We start from the raw sequence: 21,325 nt of genomic DNA on the forward strand, positions 1-21,325 counted from the left end.
AAATTTACATAACTTTAACTTTAAGATGTAGTGTGACAGATCCATATTCTGAATAATACATGTGTGTTTTATTCTAGGACTCTGTATTTCTGTCAGATGAATATTTGTAGTTAAGTGAGAAGTGCTCCAGTTTAAATATTTAAATTACTTTATTAAGGAAGTATGTTTGAAAAGAAATTGTGATTCATTCATCTGAAATAAAATAATGTAGCCAAGTGATAGTGTAGAGATAAGTGACATTTTAAAATTAGAGTACTCTTTGCCCTCCTCCCCCCCCCCCCCCCAGTTCACACAGTGCTGCTAAAATAAATCATGTGTAACTTAAAGCACAAGTCAAGAAAATAATAGTTTTTCTTCGTGTTCTGTTTCTTGGTTGTTAATCTGTATATCTCTTCTGGTCATTGTTACCCAATAATGCTTAAAATGGCTATTATCTGTGTAAATTGTTTCCATTGATGATGAAAAAGACTCTTTAGTTTGTAATTTGGTATTATTTATATTTAAAGAACTGTTAAATCTTCAATTATGAATGTATTTATGATTTATCATAGATGTTATGTTAGATTTTTCAGGATTTGCTAAACAAAACAGCCTATGTTGGATATATTAACTTTGGACATTGAAATTAGAAAATCAAATTCTTCTGCAGGAGACCTTCATACTGCAGTCAGACCTAAAAATGTATTTACTGTTTAACAGAAAACTTGCCGTGTTCCGCAAATTAATTTTTTCAAATTGATCACATGAAAAATAGTTTAAAGACAAGTGATAAAATATTAATATACCATTATATTTAACCTGTTGAAAGGTAAACTTTTGCTTCACTTCTGTAATTATTGACTTTTTTCTTTTATGGTCAGCAATGATACAGTTTTTATGTTGGGTTACAAATGAATGGAACACTATTAATTTTGTTTGCTCAAAAAACTTGGAAACCATACAGAAACTAACATAAGATCACTTCCTCAGTTGTATATATTTTCCCAAATTTTTACTGGAAAAGATGAGAGATTTTTATATCTGAAGTACTTCAGAGCAATTACAAAATGTTTAGTGAAATAGCTAACCAACAAAAATATATGGAGTATAGCTTATTTTGGCAGATTAGAGTCTGGTGAAACAGTTTAAGAATTCAAGTGTTTGAAAAGTCGAGGACATACCAGTAAGTTTGGTTTGGTAACTGTAATTAATGCCATTAATGGGAATGTAGATGTATGCACTGACTTCATCTGCCAGTAGATAAAATTTAATACTGATAACATAACAGTTAACATAATTACTTTAATATTTTAGTAGTAAATTTCAATATGTGGAATGTGTTTCTTCTTTCGAAGAAAAGCTACGTGAATATTACTGGTTGTGAATTTTATCATAATATGTTGTTGAAGTAGACAAACCTCGAAGTACAAAATATGTGTGTATACTTCAGAATGTGTGTTTGTCTGCAGTTCTTCTTATGCAGGACAGAAAGCCAAGAAATAATTTGCAATAGCAAATAGTAGTACAATAGCAAATCCCTGTTCACCCACATTTCAAATAAATATATATATGTAATATATATATTTCAACCAGGAACTAATTTCTAATGTTGAAATATAATTCATTAATCCCTCTGTATTTAATGTATTAAATTTTGTCTTAAGGTTGAAGTATTATAATTCAACTATGTAAATGAGTTCAAGGCTGAAATTTGTAAAACATGGTATCAGACTACGAAAGAATTCACTTATTTAAAAATCAGTTTGTCTGCCTTTTAAGATATGCATGCTGTACTGTAGGCAAAAAATACCTTATTACAAAAGTATTACTTTTACCATTCCAAAAAAGTTTATTTTTTTTAAGAGCAATTCTGGAAGTCAACATGATTTTAATCATGTTTTTGGTGGGGAAAAAAAAGTAATGGTGGAAAAGAGCTGGCAGACCATCTAGTTCCCTTTCCTATAATATGCAAGTGGGTTCCTAATGATTTATTCATGAATGCTTTAGCTACCCTCTATCTGCTTATGTCACGTGAGAAGAGAAGATTTTGGCCAGTCAGATCCCAGCAAAATCAAACATTAGTTCTCTCAAACAGCACTAAAACCAGAGATCTCAAATCAGTCACATTACTTTACTTTACTTTACTTAGGTCACTCCTTCAAGCAGGGATAATTATTCACACCTGTGAATTATTTATATGGGCTATAACAACCTTTCCACAATTGAAAATCCAAGCAGTCATCAGTACTGAACTTCCAAATTATTTCCAGCATTTTTTACATTTTAGTATTTTGTCTTGCCATATAAGAGAAATAATACTGCTGTTGAATTACACATTTAATAAATTACTTTAGAAGTTGACCAACCTCATTCATTTGCATGCTGAAATTGTTTATTGCTCCTTACAGTCCATTATTATGAAATATCTCTTAAATATCTTCAGCAATAAATCATTAACTTCTATTAAGTATCAGAGGTGTAGCCATGTTAGACTGGATATGTTAAAAAGCAACAAAGAGTCCTGTGGCACCTTATAGACTAACAGACGTATTGGAGCATAAGCTTTTGTGGGTGAATACGTGTGTGGGCTGCGTCTGACGAAGTGGGTATTCACCCACGAAAGCTTATGCTCCAATATGTCTGTTAGTCTATAAGATGCCACAGGACTCTTTGTTGCTTTTTAACTTCTATTGTAATAATTTCACACACAGCCTGTAGGCCAGCAATTTTATTCAACAAACTTTCCAGAGTGCTGCATTAGGCATCTTGCTTCCCTCCCTACTAAAGAGAATCTTACTTGTTAGAGTAGGACTCAGTTGGCTTAGCTATGCATTAGTAGAGCCATGGGAAGACAAAAGTTTTTCTGAACTAGAAGCTGTTCCTGGGGCTTCTAGGAAAATGCAGAAGTGTCAGATGGAAAACTAGTGTTTCAGTTTGTTCGATTATTTACTGGAATGTAGAAAACAACCTAGGAAGCTACCATGATTTCAACAGCTTCCACCCCTCCATCAACCTCAGCCTGGACCTTCATGCCTCCAGCTTCCATCCCTAACCCCGCAGACAGAGACCAACACCTAGAAAATCTCCACCAAGCATTCTCAAGACTACAGTAAAACAGATCAACAGAGCCAGATGTGTACCCAGAAACCTCCTTCTGCAAGACAAACCCAAGAAAGAAACCAACAGGACTCCACTGGCCATCACCATCCTGGACAATGATCCCACACCAGACAACCTGCCAACCTGAAGCATATTCTCACCAACAACTGCACACCACACCATAGTAACGCAACACCATCACAGGACCTAACCAGATCAGCCACACCAAACTGGACAGTCTCTAAGGAAAAGGATAAATGGACACAAATCAGACATTAGGAATGGCAATATACAAAAACCTGTAGGAGAACACTTCAACCTGCAGATGTAAGATGGCCACCTTAACAACAAAAAAACTTTAGGACCAGACTTCAAAGAGAAACTGCTGAGCTCCAATTCATCTGCAAATTTAACACCATCAGCTTAGGACTAAACAAAGACTGTGAATGGCTTGCCAATTACAGAACCAGTTTCTCCTCCATCCTCCTGATTGATCTAAACTCGTTATCTCTAGCTTGCTTCTTTGCTTTTATATATACACACCTGTCCCTGGAAATTTCCTCATGCTGCAAAACTTCTGTTAGTCTATAAGGTGCCACAGGATTCTTTGCTGCTTCTACAGAACCAGACTAACACGGCTACCCCTCTGATAGGAAGCTACTGTAATTCATGGAACAAGAGGATGGTGATACGTTTAATTCTGCTTCTGTTTCTTTCATGTGTGTTTTCTATCATTAAACTTCAAATTTATTAATACTGTTTCTACTTTATATAAGACAAAGTGTGGGGAAAAAAATCCATAATACTTTTGTGCATTTACCAGACTTTGTTTTGTTGATGAGGTAATGTATTTATCAGCCACTAATAGAGGTTTCTTGAAATTTGCCTTTTAAAGACAGGCTAAGTCTGTCAGTAGCTGATAATTACAAAGAAAAGTTGAAGAATGAAAAATAGGTGTCTGTGTCCAACAAATACAGCACCAGGAAACAATCAAGGCAGCTAGCACTGATAGTTCTTATCATCAACTTCCTGATGTTTCTTTAGATTACAGATTTTGCATTCAGTTGTTACTTAATACAGTTGGCATACTCAGTGTTTCAGGAATTTGACAAAAATGTGTGTGTTTAATCTAATTTATTTTATTTCAGTAGAACAATGTTTTTCCCCAAAGGGAGGCTCGCATTGGATAGGGTCCTTCAAGAGCTCTGAAAATGAGCTAGGTGCCTCAAATGAGAGCTGTGCCAATGTCTGTCTTCATGAAATTGCTTCCACAGATTCTGACTCTTATGGATGCACATGGATATGGGACAACTAAAAGGCAGAGCCTCCCAGGGTTCTGTGTTTATATATGTACAGTAAGACCACTTCTGTAAAGGCAACCATATAGGTGAAGTTCTCGTGGTGCCTTTTTTTTCCTGCCTGCCATCAGATTTGGCAGTGTTGGTCTATTTTTCCTGTAATGACTTTCTAGGGCCTTAACATTTATTTGATGGCAGATTCTGACATTAGACAGGTAATTTCAGTTGTATGGAAAATGTTTCCATAAGTTGTCTCTCGCAGACCATCATAGGATATGCCTCACATGTTTGTGACATGGCTCACAGCCTTAAGAAGAATATCCATGTTCAGACTTCTTTCCTTGAACCAGATTGGTGAAGGAACAAGTGTCTCGTGCGTTGGCACAAATTATGCTAACTTTTACACGGCAGTTCTAACACTATCCCTGGAGACAAACATAGAAGAAGTCCTTGATATTTAAGGGAGTGATTAACGTATTCTTTCAGTGCATTGATATTTGGATGTGAGGCACAGGCTTTAAGGGTTGGCAGATATATTGGAGCCAGCATTGACTTCTGTGCCCCTGGCGTTCTGATTATCTTAGATACAGATAATCTCAGGTACTTGTCTTGAAGCTATTTTGAATGTTGCCCTTTGCACCTTTTTCTGGTTTCAGTATATAGCAAGTTAGCCTGCCTGTGATCAACTGAAGGCTTTCTAATACTTAGGAGTGTAGTTTGTCCTCTTCCTCTAGATGTTTTGGAAGTTGGATGCCTTCTACACTTATGATGGTGATTTATACTTCCTTTCAGATTTGCTGATATATGAATGGTTAAGGGAATGTTTTGGGGAAAACTACTTATTTCTCACTTTTCAGAACTCTCATCCTTGCCACTCTCAAAGAGAGGTGTCTATATAAACTAGAAAATTTGATGCCCTTTGTTTCCCTATCACACTTCACTTTGTGTCAGTGTCTGCTTTTGGGAGGAGGGTTTGTCCTATTTTTATCTTTGCCTTATTAATTCTATTATAGGTCACAACTATTTGTGTAATCAAGAAATATTGTTTTGATGAAGAAACTTAAGTCTAGATAAATATTCTAAAATATTTTGTTTTTCCTTTTACTTTCTTCCCACATGAAAGATTAACTCTTAAAGATTGAAGTGGTTTACCACTAAGCAGTCTTCAAATACTGTTTATCACTCTCATATCACTGATAAGTTTACATGAATTCCTGCAAATCTTTGTGTGGCAATTAGAGGGAAAATTGTACAATATTTATTTTGGGATGAGCATACTCTAGTCCCGTTTAGACTTAAGAAAATATCTTGTGCTATTCTAGATGTGGAAATACACATTCCACAAATTTCAATAAAAACCCTTAATTAAAGCTAGAATGGCCAAAACATCAAGCCCAGCCTTTTAGAATTGCTTGTTGCAATTTTGCATGCAAGGGAAAGAGCAAGTAGACTGTGTGTTCCAATTCTGATTCAAGTTGTTCTGAAGAACAATTTGCAAAATTATACATTTACAAACTAATTGCCACACAGTTCAGTAATCTTTGATTACTGTGTAGAGTTGGTTGATAACTTTTTGATAAAATTTTCTTTGTTGGAAAATATTGATTCATAAAAACTGGAATTGTTTGAGATGTACTGGGCTTGAAGAAACTGAGGTTTCTCAGGTTCCGGATGGAATTTCTGGTCAAAATAAGAGCAACTGACCCCCCTGAAGAGCTTGGAAGCTAGGGCAGTCATTTGGAATGTGGGAGAGTCAGGCTCAAGTTCTTGTTCTACCTCATTTCAAGCAGGTACTTGAACCCAGGAGTCCCACGTTCCAGGTGAGTACCCCTAGTCATTGGGCTGTAGAGTCAATTTCTCTCTCTCTCTGACCCAATTAATATTTATTTATACGAAGTGGAACAGCTCAAACAGGAGAGAGATCTGAGTTCAAGCCTCTGCTCAGGATCAATCTCTCCTGTTTGAGCTGTTCCATTTTGTATAAATAAATATTCGTTTGGTCCGAGGAGGGTGGGGGAAAGATAAAAACCCCAAAAGTATGGCTCTTGCCATCTCCCACTCTGTGGGCCTGTCTGATAACTTGAATAGTTTTCCAGCTCCTAAGGAACAGTGTTACTGTTAAAATGGAATCTACAGTTGATGGGAGAGAAGCTGTTCACCAGAGATCTTAGCTGAGATTTCTACTCTATCTATCGGTGGGGCACTACTTCTTTACCATACCTGACTTGAACATAACTTGTTTTCAGTACATGAATTAAAAGGTTGACAATCTCATTAGGCAGGAAAAAATGTCCAACTATTTATCTCTGAGAGACTGAGAACAATACCTCTGTAATAAAGAAAAACTGTGCTTAGAAACTCCAGTTGATCATAGAAGAAAATATTTTGTTCAATTTTTTCAGTTTTCCCATTTTGTCCTTTTTATAATCCCAGTATGTAAAAATCTAAACATTAAAAATGTGTTTTTTAAAGAAGCTGGCATCATTACTTCCCCATCCACAAGGCGATTGCTGTGGAAATTAATTGTAGCACTTAATTTTTATACCCTTGTAATGATCAAAAAAGCTATTCTGGTACATTTCTCATCTCTGCTGGAGATGTTGTAATGGACACCTTTCCTATATTTTGAGGATATAATAAGACACAAACTTGTGGACACACACAACATGAAATATATATTAATATTCGGTTTGACAAAAATCCAATTTGTTATATTTTAGGGGAGACACCTGCAACAGTGGTCAGCCACAAAGAAAGATCCATGTTCAGGATGTTAACTACCACAGCATGGAAATGTATAACGCTACTTTGGCGTTCAAGGGGAAAATCCATTAATATGTGGTTAAAGAAATTGCAAGAGGTCCAAGACATGGAGTTTATTACTGCACGAATAAGACAAGCACAAGATATTTTTCTGGAGAGATGTGATATGATAAGTACTTTGTGGTGGTATGGTGAAATAACTAGCTTATTTAAGAAAAATAATAATTTGAGACAAGGAACTAACTAGAACAGTTATTTCCTTGATCTAATATAAAGCTAAATAAATAAACAAACAAGTATAAACAATATATAGCAAAAGTAAAAACTTAATAATGAACAATCATTAGTAGTTTGTCTGGACTCTCCAGCAAAAGTATCTCTGGGTCTTGACTAGGGTTTTTCTTCTGCACAATATATTAATTTTAGTTATGTATGGATTTTGGGATTGTCAGTTTATTAACCAAAAGCTATGTAATACATGCTTCTTTTGTTTCTCATGTCTGATAGCTGGACTGTCTTGTTCTCCCTATTTTTCTGCAACCAGACAATTGACTTGAATTCCTTGAAGTTTCTACATTACATATATTACATCAATGGAGTTTGACATTGTCTGTTTTCCTATAAGGGCCTGATTCTACAAACCCTTACGTGAATAACACTTACATGAGAAATGTTAAATGCGTAAGAGTTTCAAGGATCACATCCTAAGATTGAAAATTCCTTGGAGCTAGAACTGTCTCTTTCTCCTCTAGTCCGCCAAGTCATACTACTGGTACTCAGTTATTAATAGTCAATGGGAATGATATGCTGTTATTAGTTAAGGTTTTTACACATCTGTTTATATGTTTCTCTTTTCTGCTATTTGAGTATTCAATAAATTTAAGTTGAAAAAGTATTTTGTATTTATTTCAGACAAATATGAATATTTCTAGTCCATTGGCAGATTATTTCTTTTTATTCCCTGAGGTCTTTTATTTGTGCAATTTTATAAATAATACAAAAACTTTGAGATGGGGAAGATCAGATTTGAAAAGTTTTATGTATTGTAATTCATATACTTACCATTATTTGAGCTAAAAATACATCCTTAGACATGATCTCAGATTAAAGGAACTTTTAATATTTTCAGAGTAATATCACAGTAAAGCTAGGGGTTTTTTAGGCCAAAACTTGGCTGGACTTTCAGTTGGGCCTAACATCTGCTTTTCATGTTGACTTCAAATGGCTTGCTTAGAGCTTCTGTAAAATCAGGGTGCTTTCATGTAAGTGCCTACCTTTAGACACCCAAGTTAAAAAATGTTAGCCCAGGTATGGCATTATAAATAATGTTGTGTTTTATCATTGCTGAAATGCCATACTGAATTCTTTGTGCTAGCAACTTGTGAAGTTGACTTTCAAAGAAACAGTGTACATTCTTTATACTTTATAAATTACTTTACATGCACAAAAAGAACTTTTTAATGAAATATCAGCAACATTAAGGCTTCATGAATGTAATCCTGAGAGATGCCAATTCTATACAATATTTTTTTAAAAAAGTTTAAATTTCACTAAGTGTTATGTAAACTGGGATTCCTTATATATGTGTTATGTTTTTTTGCATGTTGGATTTAACTATGATTGTTTGTTTTCATTTCACTCAAGATTCAAACAAACTGCTAAATAAATTAATGTTTTTTGCTAACTTCTACCTAACCCAACGATAACTATTGTGGCCAATGTTGCATGATTGAAGCCAAAAACATTGCCTGTCTTTATGTGGCAGTGCAAATAAAATTGCTATGTAAACTTATGCTTTAAAAGAAAAATGTTCTTTTATCAGATGAATTGCAGGGTGCACAATCAGAAACAGAGACTAAACAAGAAATTCAGCAGCTGCACAAGGAGCTGATTGAAGCCCAAGAGCTAGCTAGAACAAGTAAACAAAAATGCTTTGAACTTCAAGGTGAGATGGAGATAAACAAAATTTGAATGACGGTCCTGCAGAATCAAATTTAAGTGCAAATCCAATTAATTGTTCTTAAGTAAATATATCAGTTAATCTTATAAGGGGATGCTTAAACCAATTTTGTCTAATACAGTAAATGTTTTGTTTTACTGCCCATATGTAGAAAAAGGTATCTTAACCTGCCAGTGTCTCTAGCCTTATAAGTAATCTTTTATACAAAACCTAAATTTTGGGCCTATATTGACGTGACAGTCTGCTTTAAGCAGTACCACAACTTTAAGTGAGTTAATAAAATGCAAAATTTATTTATCTGTGTGTATTCTTTGATTCATCTATTTTAATTGGATAATAAAGGTAGTTAAATGAGTTCACTGATAGCTAGATCATTTTTTAGATTCCCCATCCATACATCCTGTTATAATCGTATCAGTGCAAATAGCAAAAGTGTTGGTTTGTTTTTGCAGAAAACTATGTAATGTAACTCAAACTCATTGTAGTCAATATTCTTTCAGGAAATCTCTACAAATTTCTTTCTATATGCTTCTCCCTCACACACAATACAGTTGCATTTCCAAGACAAAACGACTGGCAACATTAATTGTTTACAACCTAAACTAATTATACTACTACCAAAAATCATTTGAAAGTATTAACTTTTTATTAAACTACTTACATATGTATTAGCTTTGATTTGTTGAAATAATCTGATTATCTTAATCTTTCAAAATCCATTTTTGGGGAAATAATTTGACTTTGAGATTAACTTTTTTTAAATTATTAAACTATACAGCTGAACATTTTTTTAAATTTTTAACTAATTACAACTTCAGGCACATTTCCACTTTCATTTATAGCACTACTGGAAGAAGAGAGAAAAGCATACCGGCTGCAGGTTGAGGAGTCCACCAAGCAAATACAGTTTCTGCAAGGTATGAAATAATTGATTTTTCTCTTCATTCTTTATACCTCAGGCATAAAAGAAAATACTTCAGTCACTTTTGGTGGCATCAGGTAACTTTTATAAAAGGAAATAATTATCTATGAATCTTAGTCTAATTTCTCTTCTTGAGAGTTGAACTGTGTCAATTTATGCTTCTCAATGATTCATACACTTCTGATTCATTGTATTTTCTAGGTTTTATCAGGAAATAATCTCTAGTGTACGTTTTTTCTCTCTCCCTTTCAGCTTTAGATTCTCCAAAAAGGCCTGTTGTGCTACCTTACATTGTCTTTTGACAGGCATTCTAAACTTGACAGGCATGCTCAATTCTTAGTGTTTTAGGGTTTATGCCCTGGTCAGCTTCTTTCCTTATTGGTAAAACTTCCCTAAATAAGTTCTTCTTCTGTACATTCCAAAGTAATTCGGAATCTGAAATAATAAAAATTTTAGTGGAACCACTGCCTATACTTTTATGAAGGAATGGCATTACTAGCTGTTTCCACCTGAGGTAAATAAGCAAACCATGAGTTTTCCAGCCCAAAACCGATAAAGCAAAATGGAATCCAATTATTACATCACTTTTACATTTACACTTGTGGATCTGGAAGCAACCATCACCAAGCTAAGGAAGAACAACTCCTATGAGAAGAAAAATAGCTACAGCAAGTGAGTTTACAGGTGATAATTTCAGTAATATACCACTCACACTGAAAAGTGTATAGAGTACTGCATATGCCTTCCAGCAAAAATATTTAGGCCTTTCTCAGGATAATACCCTCCTGCAGAAAAATCTGAGCAATAATCTGTTTTGAGCCGGCTGCTCTGTTAACAGCCTAGCTGAAAACTGTCTCCAACCAACCAAAGTAGTAGCAAAAGCGGGAAGTCTGATTCTGGAGGAGGAGAATTCTCAACAAGGATCCCCTCAAGTTATTTCTTTACTTATCTTTTGTAGAGTGGGGAAGGTTTGCAACTGGCAAAAAATAAGCCACAGAACCTGCCCACAAACCTGGTAGACCCACGCTGAGGCTCTGTGTCTCTGCTTTAACTCTTTTCTTCGCTGTCTCCCTAGCTCCTTGCCGGTTATGCTTTACAGTGAACTCTCTGGTTTCACTGTCCCCAAGGACTCCTGGAAGATGTTCTAGTATATTTTCTAGAAGATCTGCATGGGGTTAGGAGAGTGGACAGTGGTCAGACTCATCACACCTCTGACCCACCACTCTTTCTTGATCCCCATCTGTGAGGTCCAGAGAAGAGTGGAGGATGAGAATGGATAGTGCCACAGAAGCAGCTGAATCCCTACATTCACAAGAGTGTAGTGCTCCTTCCATCCATGGATAGGAAGAATAGGGAGACTGTAAGGGCCCGTGTAATTAGTCATTGTACAGTTAAAGGGTTCAGCTCAGATGAGGTAATGGTTTTTGTGTATTGCCTAAATAAGAAAAGGTATCATGGAAACTTCATTTGATAGCTCTCCAAATTACACCCAGTGTTTCAGAAACCTTTCTCACACTGCCTGGCAGCTATTGTTACAATGAAGATTACCCTACAACATGATCATATTTTTCAAATGCTAATAGCTTTCTGAAAAAATATTCTCTGGATATGAATCTTCCCCTATTTGACCCCAGCCCAAAGGATTCTGAGACTTTTTTATTCATTAATAACTGAGACTGCACTAAAATCCAAAATTTTTCATGAAAAAATATTCCTTGCTGAAGGAATATTTATTGGTCCTTTGCCAGGTTTGATGGGGGAATAAAAACTAAAAAGTTATGCTAAATTTATCAAAAATGTTTTCACCAGAGAGAGATCGCAGAATAGCCAATAGCCTATTGGTTGAGGCATTCACTTGGGATGTAGAAGACCCAGGTTTGAGTCCCTACTTCACTGAATATTTTTACAGAGTGGAACAGCTCCAACAGGAGAGATTGGGAGAGACCAACCCTAGAATAACAAATATCCTGATAGTTAGGGATGTAGCAATGGCAGAGCAGGGACTTGAACCTGAATCTCGCAGGTGAGTACCCTAGCCACTGGGATATTGGCTATTCTGGTGTTGGAGAAGGGGTATTTCTGACTCATTCTTACTTAAACCAGAAAATCCATCCTGGACCGGAGAAACCGTTCCCATCCAAAGTTTAATCCCAACTATAAAGTTAAATCTGGAACTGAGGTGCTAGAGGTGTCATCATTAATCTACTTAGAATATAGTGCTAACAGAGAGAAATCACCACTTGTACTTTTAAGAGCATAATATTTGTGAATGTAACTATTCGAATCACGTTTTTGTTTTTTATTCCATTGAGCTTCAGTTGGTTAAGGGACGAGATTTCTCCCTCTAGGTTTTCTTCAAATGTAATAAATATAGCTTAAAAAAATCTATACTGTACTTGTATACATTACTTTCCAGCCCAGCTGCATAGGTTGCAGGAAGATATTGAGAATCTTCGTGAGGAAAAGGAGAATGAAATTTCAAGCACTCGAGATGAATTGCTAAGTGCTCAAGATGAGATTCTGCTACTTCAACAAGGGGCAGAAAAAGCTGCATCAGAACGAGACACTGATATTGCTGCTTTGCAAGAAGAGCTGCAGGAGGTGCGGGCTGAACTTGAACGTTGGCGGAAAGAAGCCTCAGAATACGAAAAAGAAATTGTCAATCTTCAAGCCAGTTTCCAGCTGCGATGTCAGCAGTGTGAGGATCAGCAGAGAGAGGAAGCTACTCGTTTACAAGGTAAGAAAGTCATGGCTCATCCTGATGGGAACTGTCGCAATCACTTTGAGATGTCTGAGTGGCAGATATTTAGAATTAAATTACTCAGCCCATTATTATTCTGTATTTTCTTTACTATCAAAATCCATAGTGTAAACAAACATCTGAAATTTAACTAGAAACTTTGCATGAATACACTACAGAATAATTCTACACTGCTTTCTGTCACTTAAATAGCAGTTTAAATTTTGTCTAATTATTCCTATAAGATATTAGTTATAAACTTAGGTATGCTTTTCATTGAAATAAGAGTATAGTGGCAATAGCTGAAAAGCATGGCAAACTCCACATATTATAGGAATATACATTACCACAGGAGTTGCAAAGTGCTCAGCAAACCTCCGTAGCTGTAGTCTTCTAGACATTTGGCTAAGAGGCCTGGACGATCCACTGACTTCCAGTTCACTTCTGCTGCCAGTTCAAGGAATCGATCCTTCCAGTGCAGTCTATCAGCTGTCAAGACTATTGCATTCATATTCAGCAATAGAGGTTGCAAACCATGATAATGTGAAAGCAGGCAACAAGGTGTTTCTCAGAGGAGGGAATCCAGATAGGGAACAAATTCCCACAAGAGAGAAAACTAATCTGGAGTCTGGCACATTTAGGCCATACTTCAAGATCTACCTCTTTCACAAAAGCTTTTCCACAGTAACCAGAGTGACACAACTACTTCTCCCACCAATCTCTCACTACAAGAGGATCTTCCTTTGATCAAAAAAAAAAGGTAAGGAAGCCAGAGACTCCAGAAGTTCACTAGGGATCTTGTTGTGCCAATCTGCTAACCTACGAGGTGCTCAGATACTACAATGATGGGCACCAATACAGAAACAATATAGATGATGAATGGAACTGCATCCTACAGTACTGCACTCCAGTAGCATCTTCCAGTGTCAACCCTAATTCTGGTGTTTATCTTGAACCTATGTTAGAGGAAAAAGTGATACAAACTTCCCATACTGACATCTACATTAAGAATTTCAAGGAGCTCAGGATACAGATTACAATATACAGTAAGAGCAGTATAAATTATACTTGTACTGACATTTCTTCAGTGGTGTGTAGATGAAAGTTGGTACATACACAAGATTTAGAATTCTGCATTAATAACATTTTGTGAAGGTCTCAGAGGTATGTCTACACTGCAATTAAAAACCTATGACTGGCCCATGCCAGCTGACCTGAGGCTCGAGCTGCGGGGTTGTTTATTTGCAGTGTAGATGTCCAGTATAGATGTCCAGGCTTGGGCTGCAATTCAACAGCTCTGCAGCCCAAGTCAGCTGGCATGGGCCAGCCATGGGTGTCTAATTGCAGTATAGACATACTCTGAGAGAGCTTTGCCTAATCCAGTCTCTTGTCACTGTATCCCCAAGACTTTCTCTACTAGTTGCACTGGTTGCTGATTTTCACAGATTTAATTTCAAGCTTCCAGTGTTTGCTTTGAATACTTTGTTACGTGGCTCTAGGACATGTATGGCATCTAGTAACTTCTGATTCTCCTGAACTCTGCTAGTGCTAATAATTTTGTAGTTAGATGTCAGCGGCTGGAAAAGCAGATGCTTCAAATAAACTTTTCCATAACTTTTTCAGTTTTCAGATTCTAGTACTAGACCTCTAAAGACTTTTTTTTTTTTTTTTTTTTACTGTCTTGACTTTTTATAAGAAATAGCAGCACTAAGAAATAGTGGCTAAATAGCATTTCTGCAGAAAAGGACCTGGGGATTACAGTGGACGAGAAGCTGGATATGAGTCAACAGTTTGCCCTTGTTGCCTATTGGGCTGCATTAGTAGGAGCCTTGCCAGCAGATCAAGGGAAGTGACTATTCCCTTCTATTCGGCACTGGTCATGTCACATCTGGAGTATTGCATCCAGTTTTGGGCCCTCCACTACAGAAAGGATATGGACAAATTGAAGAGAGTCCAGTCGAGGGCAACAAAAATGATTAGGGGGCTGGGGCACATGATTTATGAGGAGAGGCTGAGGGAACTGGGCTTATTTAGTCTGCAGAGAGAAGAGAGAAGGAGGATTTGATAGCATCCTTCAACTAACTGACGGGGGGTTCCAAAGAGGATGGAGCTTGGCTGTTCTCAGTAGTGGCAGATGACAGAACAAGGAGCAGTGGTCTCAAGTTGCAGTGGGAGGTCTTTGTTTGGATATTAGGAAAAAGTATTTCACTAGGAGGGTGGTGAAGCACTGGAATGGGTTACCTAGGGAGGTGATGGAATCTCCATCCTTGAAGATTTTTTAGGCCTGCTTGACAAAGCCCTGGCTGGGATGATTCATTTGGGGTTGGTCCTGCTTTGAGCAGGGGATTGGACTAGATAACCTCCTGAGGTCTCTTCCAACCTTAATCTTCTGTGATTCTAATCTAAGTGTTTAAGTGTCTCAAACTATTAATGTTGGTTTATAATTTGATATATGATATATACCAGTTCTGTGCCACAAAATTTGTATAACATAATAATCAACTTGACAATTTACTGTTTTTACAAATCCTCTCAGATTTTTCTTTGTTACTTTTTGAGGGCACATGAAACATTATTTCTTTGACTGTTTTACTCATAGTAACATTACGTTGTTTACAGGTGAACTTGAAAAGTTGAGAAAGGAGTGGAGTGATTTAGAAGCTGAATGCCTCTCCTTAAAGAATGAGAATACTTTGCTTGCATCTGAACTTCAGCGACAAGAGAAGGAGCTTCATAGGTAAGAGCTACTGACTCTAAAGGTTACAAATGGCCTTAGCGCAAAAGATTTCTATAACAGCTAAAAAGGACTTTAAAAATTAGGGGCCAATTATATTTTTTGTTTTGTTTTTTAAATAGCTTGTACACAAGAGAACTGGAATGTATATTATGCATTTTATTAACTTTTGATTTACAGTTAGTTTTGGTCAAAGAACAGTTCACATTTACAATTAGTTACATTTACACATTTTGTGCTCTATTTTTTTAAATATTTGTATATTACTAATGAACATAAAATATGCTTCAGATGACACATCATATTTTAAATTAAATTTTGCCTCTTTAATAGGGACTTGGGAATATGCATTCTAACATTGGTTAAACTTAGTAAAAGTCATCTTCCTTTACTGCTCAAAAGAAAAAAATATGTATAAAAATTGGATTAGAAAATGCTTAACATTTGGAGCTTGCAAATAACATTGAAATAGGATTGCAGGATCCTCTATTCTGTCACATCACTAATGTTCATGGTTAAGACTACGATTTTGTCAGAGGTTGTGGAAGTCACGGAATCCATGACTTCCAAAGACCTCCATGACTTCAGCCCCGTCAACTGGGAGCTGCAGGGTCCCACCACCTCCCACAGTGGCAGAGAGCTGCGAATTACCCCCAGCAGCTGAGGCAGCGGGCCCCTAAGCTCCCAGCCATCACAGGCAGGGGGGGTACCATGCAGCTCCTGGCTGTTGTCGGGGACAGGGACTTCCCCAGCCGCCATGAGGGGGACAGGAAGGCCCCCACAGCTCCCCACTCCAGTGGCAGCAGGGGGATTCCTGCAGCTCCCCGCCACTGGAGAGAGGGCAGGGGGATCCCAGAGCTCTGAGCCTCCACTGGTGGTGAGGGACCCAGGTCTGTAAAGTTCTTAGGGCTAAAAAGTTCTTTATAAATCATGTAAATGTTTTATTTTAAAATGTGAAGCATGAATTGAATATTGTTTTGCAGTTCTCAGAAACAGAGTTTAGCGCTAACCAGTGATCTAAGTGTTCTTGAAATGACCCGAAAGCAACTTGAAAATCAAGTGGGATCTTTGAAGGAACAACATCAACGTGATGCAGCTAGTCTAAAAACTCTACTCAGTGAAGCTGAGAATCAAGCAAAGGATGTTCAGAAAGAGGTAAAAGGAAAGACATTAATTCCTCTTATGATTGGATCCTATGACCGGCAACTGATATTTATGCTAGCTAGATGGAAATACAGTGAAAATAGCTATGACCTCAAAACTTCTGAAAATTGTTATTAATATAAGTGATTCTGTGTGAGTGGGACTTGATGCACAAATGAGGAAATTTGTGAACCTAAAAGGGAAGCTCAAGTAAGGTGTGTGTGTGTGTTTGGAAACTTTCTAAATATTTGCTTTGCAGGCAAAGTGCACTGGTTTTCATGCTGTTCATGGGCAGCTTTCACTTATGACTACCATTGAGATGGCAGATAGGCAGTCATCTTCTTAACCACAGCATTAAATTCTCAGTAACCTGTATAAATAGGTATTAACTGTTCTGAGACAATGCATGTACTATATTAGACACACCCATTTTTCCTGAGCATTAGGAATTCACATCCTCTGCAAAAATGAGTGTCCTTCCTATTTAATAGAGCCTCGCTTGGATCCCCAGGACTTTTGAAGGTGATTAAGAAGTGCATATGATAAAGTTAGAACCCTTCAGATGAGGCTGCTGAAGCACATACTCTGTGGGGGAAAAAGCTGCAATAGTTAGTTCCTTTTCTCATGAACACAATTAGAGAAGCTTTATCCAGCCACTGGTGGATTTCTCATTATCGTTTTTGTAATACTTTTCCTTGATTTGTCATAAATTAATCAGCATGATGTTATATACCATTTTCATATTTCAGAAAAAATGGTAAATTAATGTTAACATGTAATTTTATAACTATAGAAGTTCTATATCCATAAAGGAGCTGCTACTTTTAGCTCAAATAGAATCATAGAATCATAGAATTCGAGATCAGAAGGGACCATTATGATCATCTAGTCTGACCTCCTGCAAGATGCAGGCCACATAAGCCGATCCACCCACTCCTTAAGCAAGCGACCCCTGCCCCATGCTTCGGAGGAAGGCGAAAAACCTGGGCCACTGCCAATCTACCCTGGAGGAAAATTCCTTCCCGACCCCAAATATGGTGGTCAGCTGAACCCCGAGCATGCGGGCAAGACTCTCCAGCCATACCCTCTGGAAAAAGGCTAACAATATCCTATAATTGACCCATTGTACTAATTACCAGTGTGGCACTTAATTGACCTATTGACTAAGCCCGTTATCCTATCATACCATCTCCTCCATAAACTTATCTAGCTTAATCTTAAAGTCATGGAGGTCTGAGGTCAGAGTGATACCAAGTGAAATGTGTTCAGTATTTTTGGATGTTTTTCTACATTTTCAAATATATTAATTTCAATTACAACACAGAATATGAAGTGTACAGTGCTCACTTTATATTATTTTTTATTACAAATATTTGCACTGTAAAAATGATAAACAAAAAATAGTATTTTTCAATTCACCTTATACAAGTATTGTAGTGCAATCTCTTTATCATGAAGGTACAATTTACAAGTGTAGATTTTTTTTTTTTGTTACATAACTGCACTCAAAACCAAAACAATGTAAACCTTTAGAGCCTACAAGTCCACTCAGTTCTACTTCTTGTGCAGCCAATTGCTCAGGCAAACAAGTTTATTTACATTTATGGTAGATAATGCTGCCCACTTATTTACAATGTCACCTGAAAGTGAGAACAGGTGTTCGCATGGCACTTTTGTAGCCGGCATTGCAAGTATTTACATGCCAGATATGCTAAACATTTGTATGCCCCTTCATGTTTCAGCCACCATTCCAGAGGACATGGTTCCATGCTGAAGCTCATTTAAAAAAAATGCATTAATTAAATTTGTGACTGAACTCCTTGGAGGGAGAATTACATGAGCACGTTGTTCATTTTAAGAACACTTTCACTGCAGATTTGACAAAACACAAACATGGTACCAATGTGAGATTTGTAAAGATAGCTACAGCACTTGATCCAAGGTTTAAGAATCTGAAGTGTCTTCCAAAATCTGAGAGGGGCGAGGTGTGGAACATGCTTTCAGAAAGGTTAAAAGAGCAACATTCAGATGCAGAAACTATAGAACCCGAACCACCAATAAAGAAAATCAACCTTCTACTGGTGGCATCTGATTCAGATGATGAAAATGAACATGCGTCAGTTCGCACTGTTTTGGATCTTTATCAAGCAGAACCAGTCATCGGAATGAACACATGTCCTCTGGAATGATGGTTGAAGCATGAAGGGACATATGACTCTTTAGTAAATCTGGCACATAAATATCTTGCAACACCGGCTACAATAGTGCTATGCGAACACCTGTCCTTACTTTCAGGTGACACTGTAAACAAGAAGAAGGCAGGATGATCACGTGATTAATTGCGATTACTTTTTTTAATCTCTTGACAGCCCTAATTATTGTCCCTCTTGATTAATGAGGAACACTGTAAGCACGTTGTGTTTGGTGTGGCTAGTAAGTTGAAAATGTTCAGGCGCTGCTGTCAATGTAGTTGGCCACCAGCACACTGTAGTTTCACATGACACACTATAGTGAATTCACCCTACTTGAGAAGTGCATAATTCCTCCCCCCACCCCAGCTATGAAAATATTTTTGTTTGTCTGTGTAAATAAATGATAAACTCCAGAATTAGTAGACTATCTCAGAATATCCTAGGCTACTAAAATCATTCTAATGAAGAATCCCTGCTGATTATATCACAAACAAAGCAGGGTCTGATCTGGTTAGCAAAAGAATGGAAAACCTACAAAGGAAAACTCTTTGAGTGTTCTAGGAAGTAGATTGAGTTATTTAGTAGGAGAAATACTTCTTTGAGTCTGTTCTGAACTAATGCCCTGGTATGTCCATAGGGGGGCATACTGTGGTTGGATGTGCTATCTTTTGAATAAAATGTAAAGGAGTTACTGAAGTTGTCATTATAGTTTGCATATCACTTTATATTAATGTTAGGGGAGTGTAGCCTCAATTTCTAGGCAAAATTTTGATTTGTGGTGTTATAGTCTGCCTTCTTAAATTCCCCAGGCAGTTTCATTTGGGTAATGGTGGTCCTTAATTACTTTTTTTAAAATGTAATGCAGTGGTGTACACTGGTAGTTGCTGCCTTCTATCCAAGAAAAAGGCTGCATTCTAGTGGTAGGTGAAGTAATTTATGAGTATAGCATATGTTTATTTAGTAAAGATGTTGGTATCATGCAAGATAAGACACTATATAAATAACTTTGTTGTCCTTTAGTTATACCTGCAGTAGGATGTTATGAGTCTCTTTGCTATCAAAAACGCATACATGCAACTAGTTCTAAGCCTTCAACACAAGGGGGAGAAATCGTAGTAAAAAGAAAACTTAGAAGACTGTTTCAGTAAGAATGGAAAAAAGGTTCTTTGTTGTAGTTTTTCTTTAGGATATAAGATGGCTTTAATTATCATCCAAACAGTTCTCTCATCTGCTGTTTTTATATGGAACTGCTGGTTCTGACCAAATTATCTTGAAATGTGATCGATAAGGAAGGTTTTGTTTCTGAAGCTTCATTGACTTACTTTAACAGAATTTAACACCTAATGTCCAATTTAAGATGAGTCTGTAGATTATTTTTTCTTTGCCTTTAGTATGAAAAGACACAGACTGTACTCTCAGAGCTGAAGTTGAAGTTTGAGATGACTGAGCAAGAAAAGCAATCAATCACAGATGAGCTCAAACAATGTAAAGACAACCTGAAGCTGCTACAAGAAAAAGGAAACAATGTAAGTCTGTACAAATCATGTGTGGGCCTCTGTGTTGGCAAGTCTCTTGTTGATTGTGACAACATCTGAGTGTTAAATGGTAAAGACCAGATTTTCAAAAGGGATGTGTACAAAAATCCACCTGCAATTGCATACCTAATGTGTGCTGCACTATTGTCTTTGTACATTCAAGTAACCATTTAGATTCCTGTGCATTTGCATGCACAATTGAATGCACAATTGAATACACAATTGCAGTAATTGTGCACATAAATTAGGTGCATAACTGCATACACTGTTTTACACATGTCACTGTGCTTCTGCTTTCTTTAAAAATCTGGACTAATGACTAGCAAACAGACCCAGGTAAAACATTTTCACTTCACAAAAAAATGCAAAAAATCCTCTCTGAAAATCTTCTGCACAGAAGCCAAAAGACCTGGACACAAACAATTTTATTACAAATAACAGGAAAAACAGATCTTTCCCAGGATATTTTCCTTCTCTGTGGTGCTCCGTTCAGTAAATGTTATCCTCTGACTGTCTCCTGGTCTTGCCTCTTAAGGACAAAGGGCCCTGATGGGCTAGTGCTGCACACATTGAGAACAGTGTTCCCTCTAATTTTTCCCACCCGTGTGCGGAATGATTTTTATGTGCACCAATATGGAGATGGTGTGTGACACATGACCTTCATATTTGGTGCACATAACAAAATCCATGTGGTGGGGGGTGGGGCTGAGGGATTTGGAGTGTGGGAGGGGGCTCAGGGCTCAGGTAGAAGCAGAGGTGAAAGTAAGCTGGTACAGTCCAGTACGTCGTAACCCCAAGAGCCAGTAAGCCGTGCCGGACTGGACCGGCTTTTGCAGCGGTGATTTAAAGGGCCCAGAGCTCCAGCCGCTGCAGGGAGCCCCGGGGCCCTTTAAAGTGCCGCCGGAGCTCCAGCAGCTGGGCTCTCATGGTGATTTAAAGGGCCCGGAGCTCCGCAGTGGC

At 37.2% G+C, this 21,325-nt stretch overlaps 1 protein-coding gene across 17 annotated transcripts in view; it reads left to right on the forward strand.

Annotated features, from left to right (window-relative positions):
* LOC120409130 (sarcolemma associated protein) overlaps nucleotides 1-21,325 on the forward strand; it is a 169,148-nt gene that overhangs the window by 140,347 nt on the left and 7,476 nt on the right. For 11 of the 17 annotated variants that reach the window (XM_039546622.1, XM_039546620.1, XM_039546628.1 and 8 more), the window contains 6 exons: nucleotides 8,962-9,084; nucleotides 9,942-10,016; nucleotides 12,438-12,758; nucleotides 15,381-15,498; nucleotides 16,479-16,650; nucleotides 20,222-20,356. In XM_039546622.1, the coding sequence (XP_039402556.1) occupies nucleotides 8,962-9,084; nucleotides 9,942-10,016; nucleotides 12,438-12,758; nucleotides 15,381-15,498; nucleotides 16,479-16,650; nucleotides 20,222-20,356 (944 nt within the window). The remainder of the gene's footprint in view (nucleotides 1-8,961; nucleotides 9,085-9,941; nucleotides 10,017-12,437; nucleotides 12,759-15,380; nucleotides 15,499-16,478; nucleotides 16,651-20,221; nucleotides 20,357-21,325) is intronic. The other 6 variants (XM_039546633.1, XM_039546632.1, XM_039546634.1 and 3 more) reach the window with 1 other exon arrangement.

Source organism: Mauremys reevesii, linkage group 7 (genome assembly GCF_016161935.1).
Source record: "Mauremys reevesii isolate NIE-2019 linkage group 7, ASM1616193v1, whole genome shotgun sequence".
Lineage (NCBI taxonomy): Eukaryota > Metazoa > Chordata > Testudines > Geoemydidae > Mauremys > Mauremys reevesii.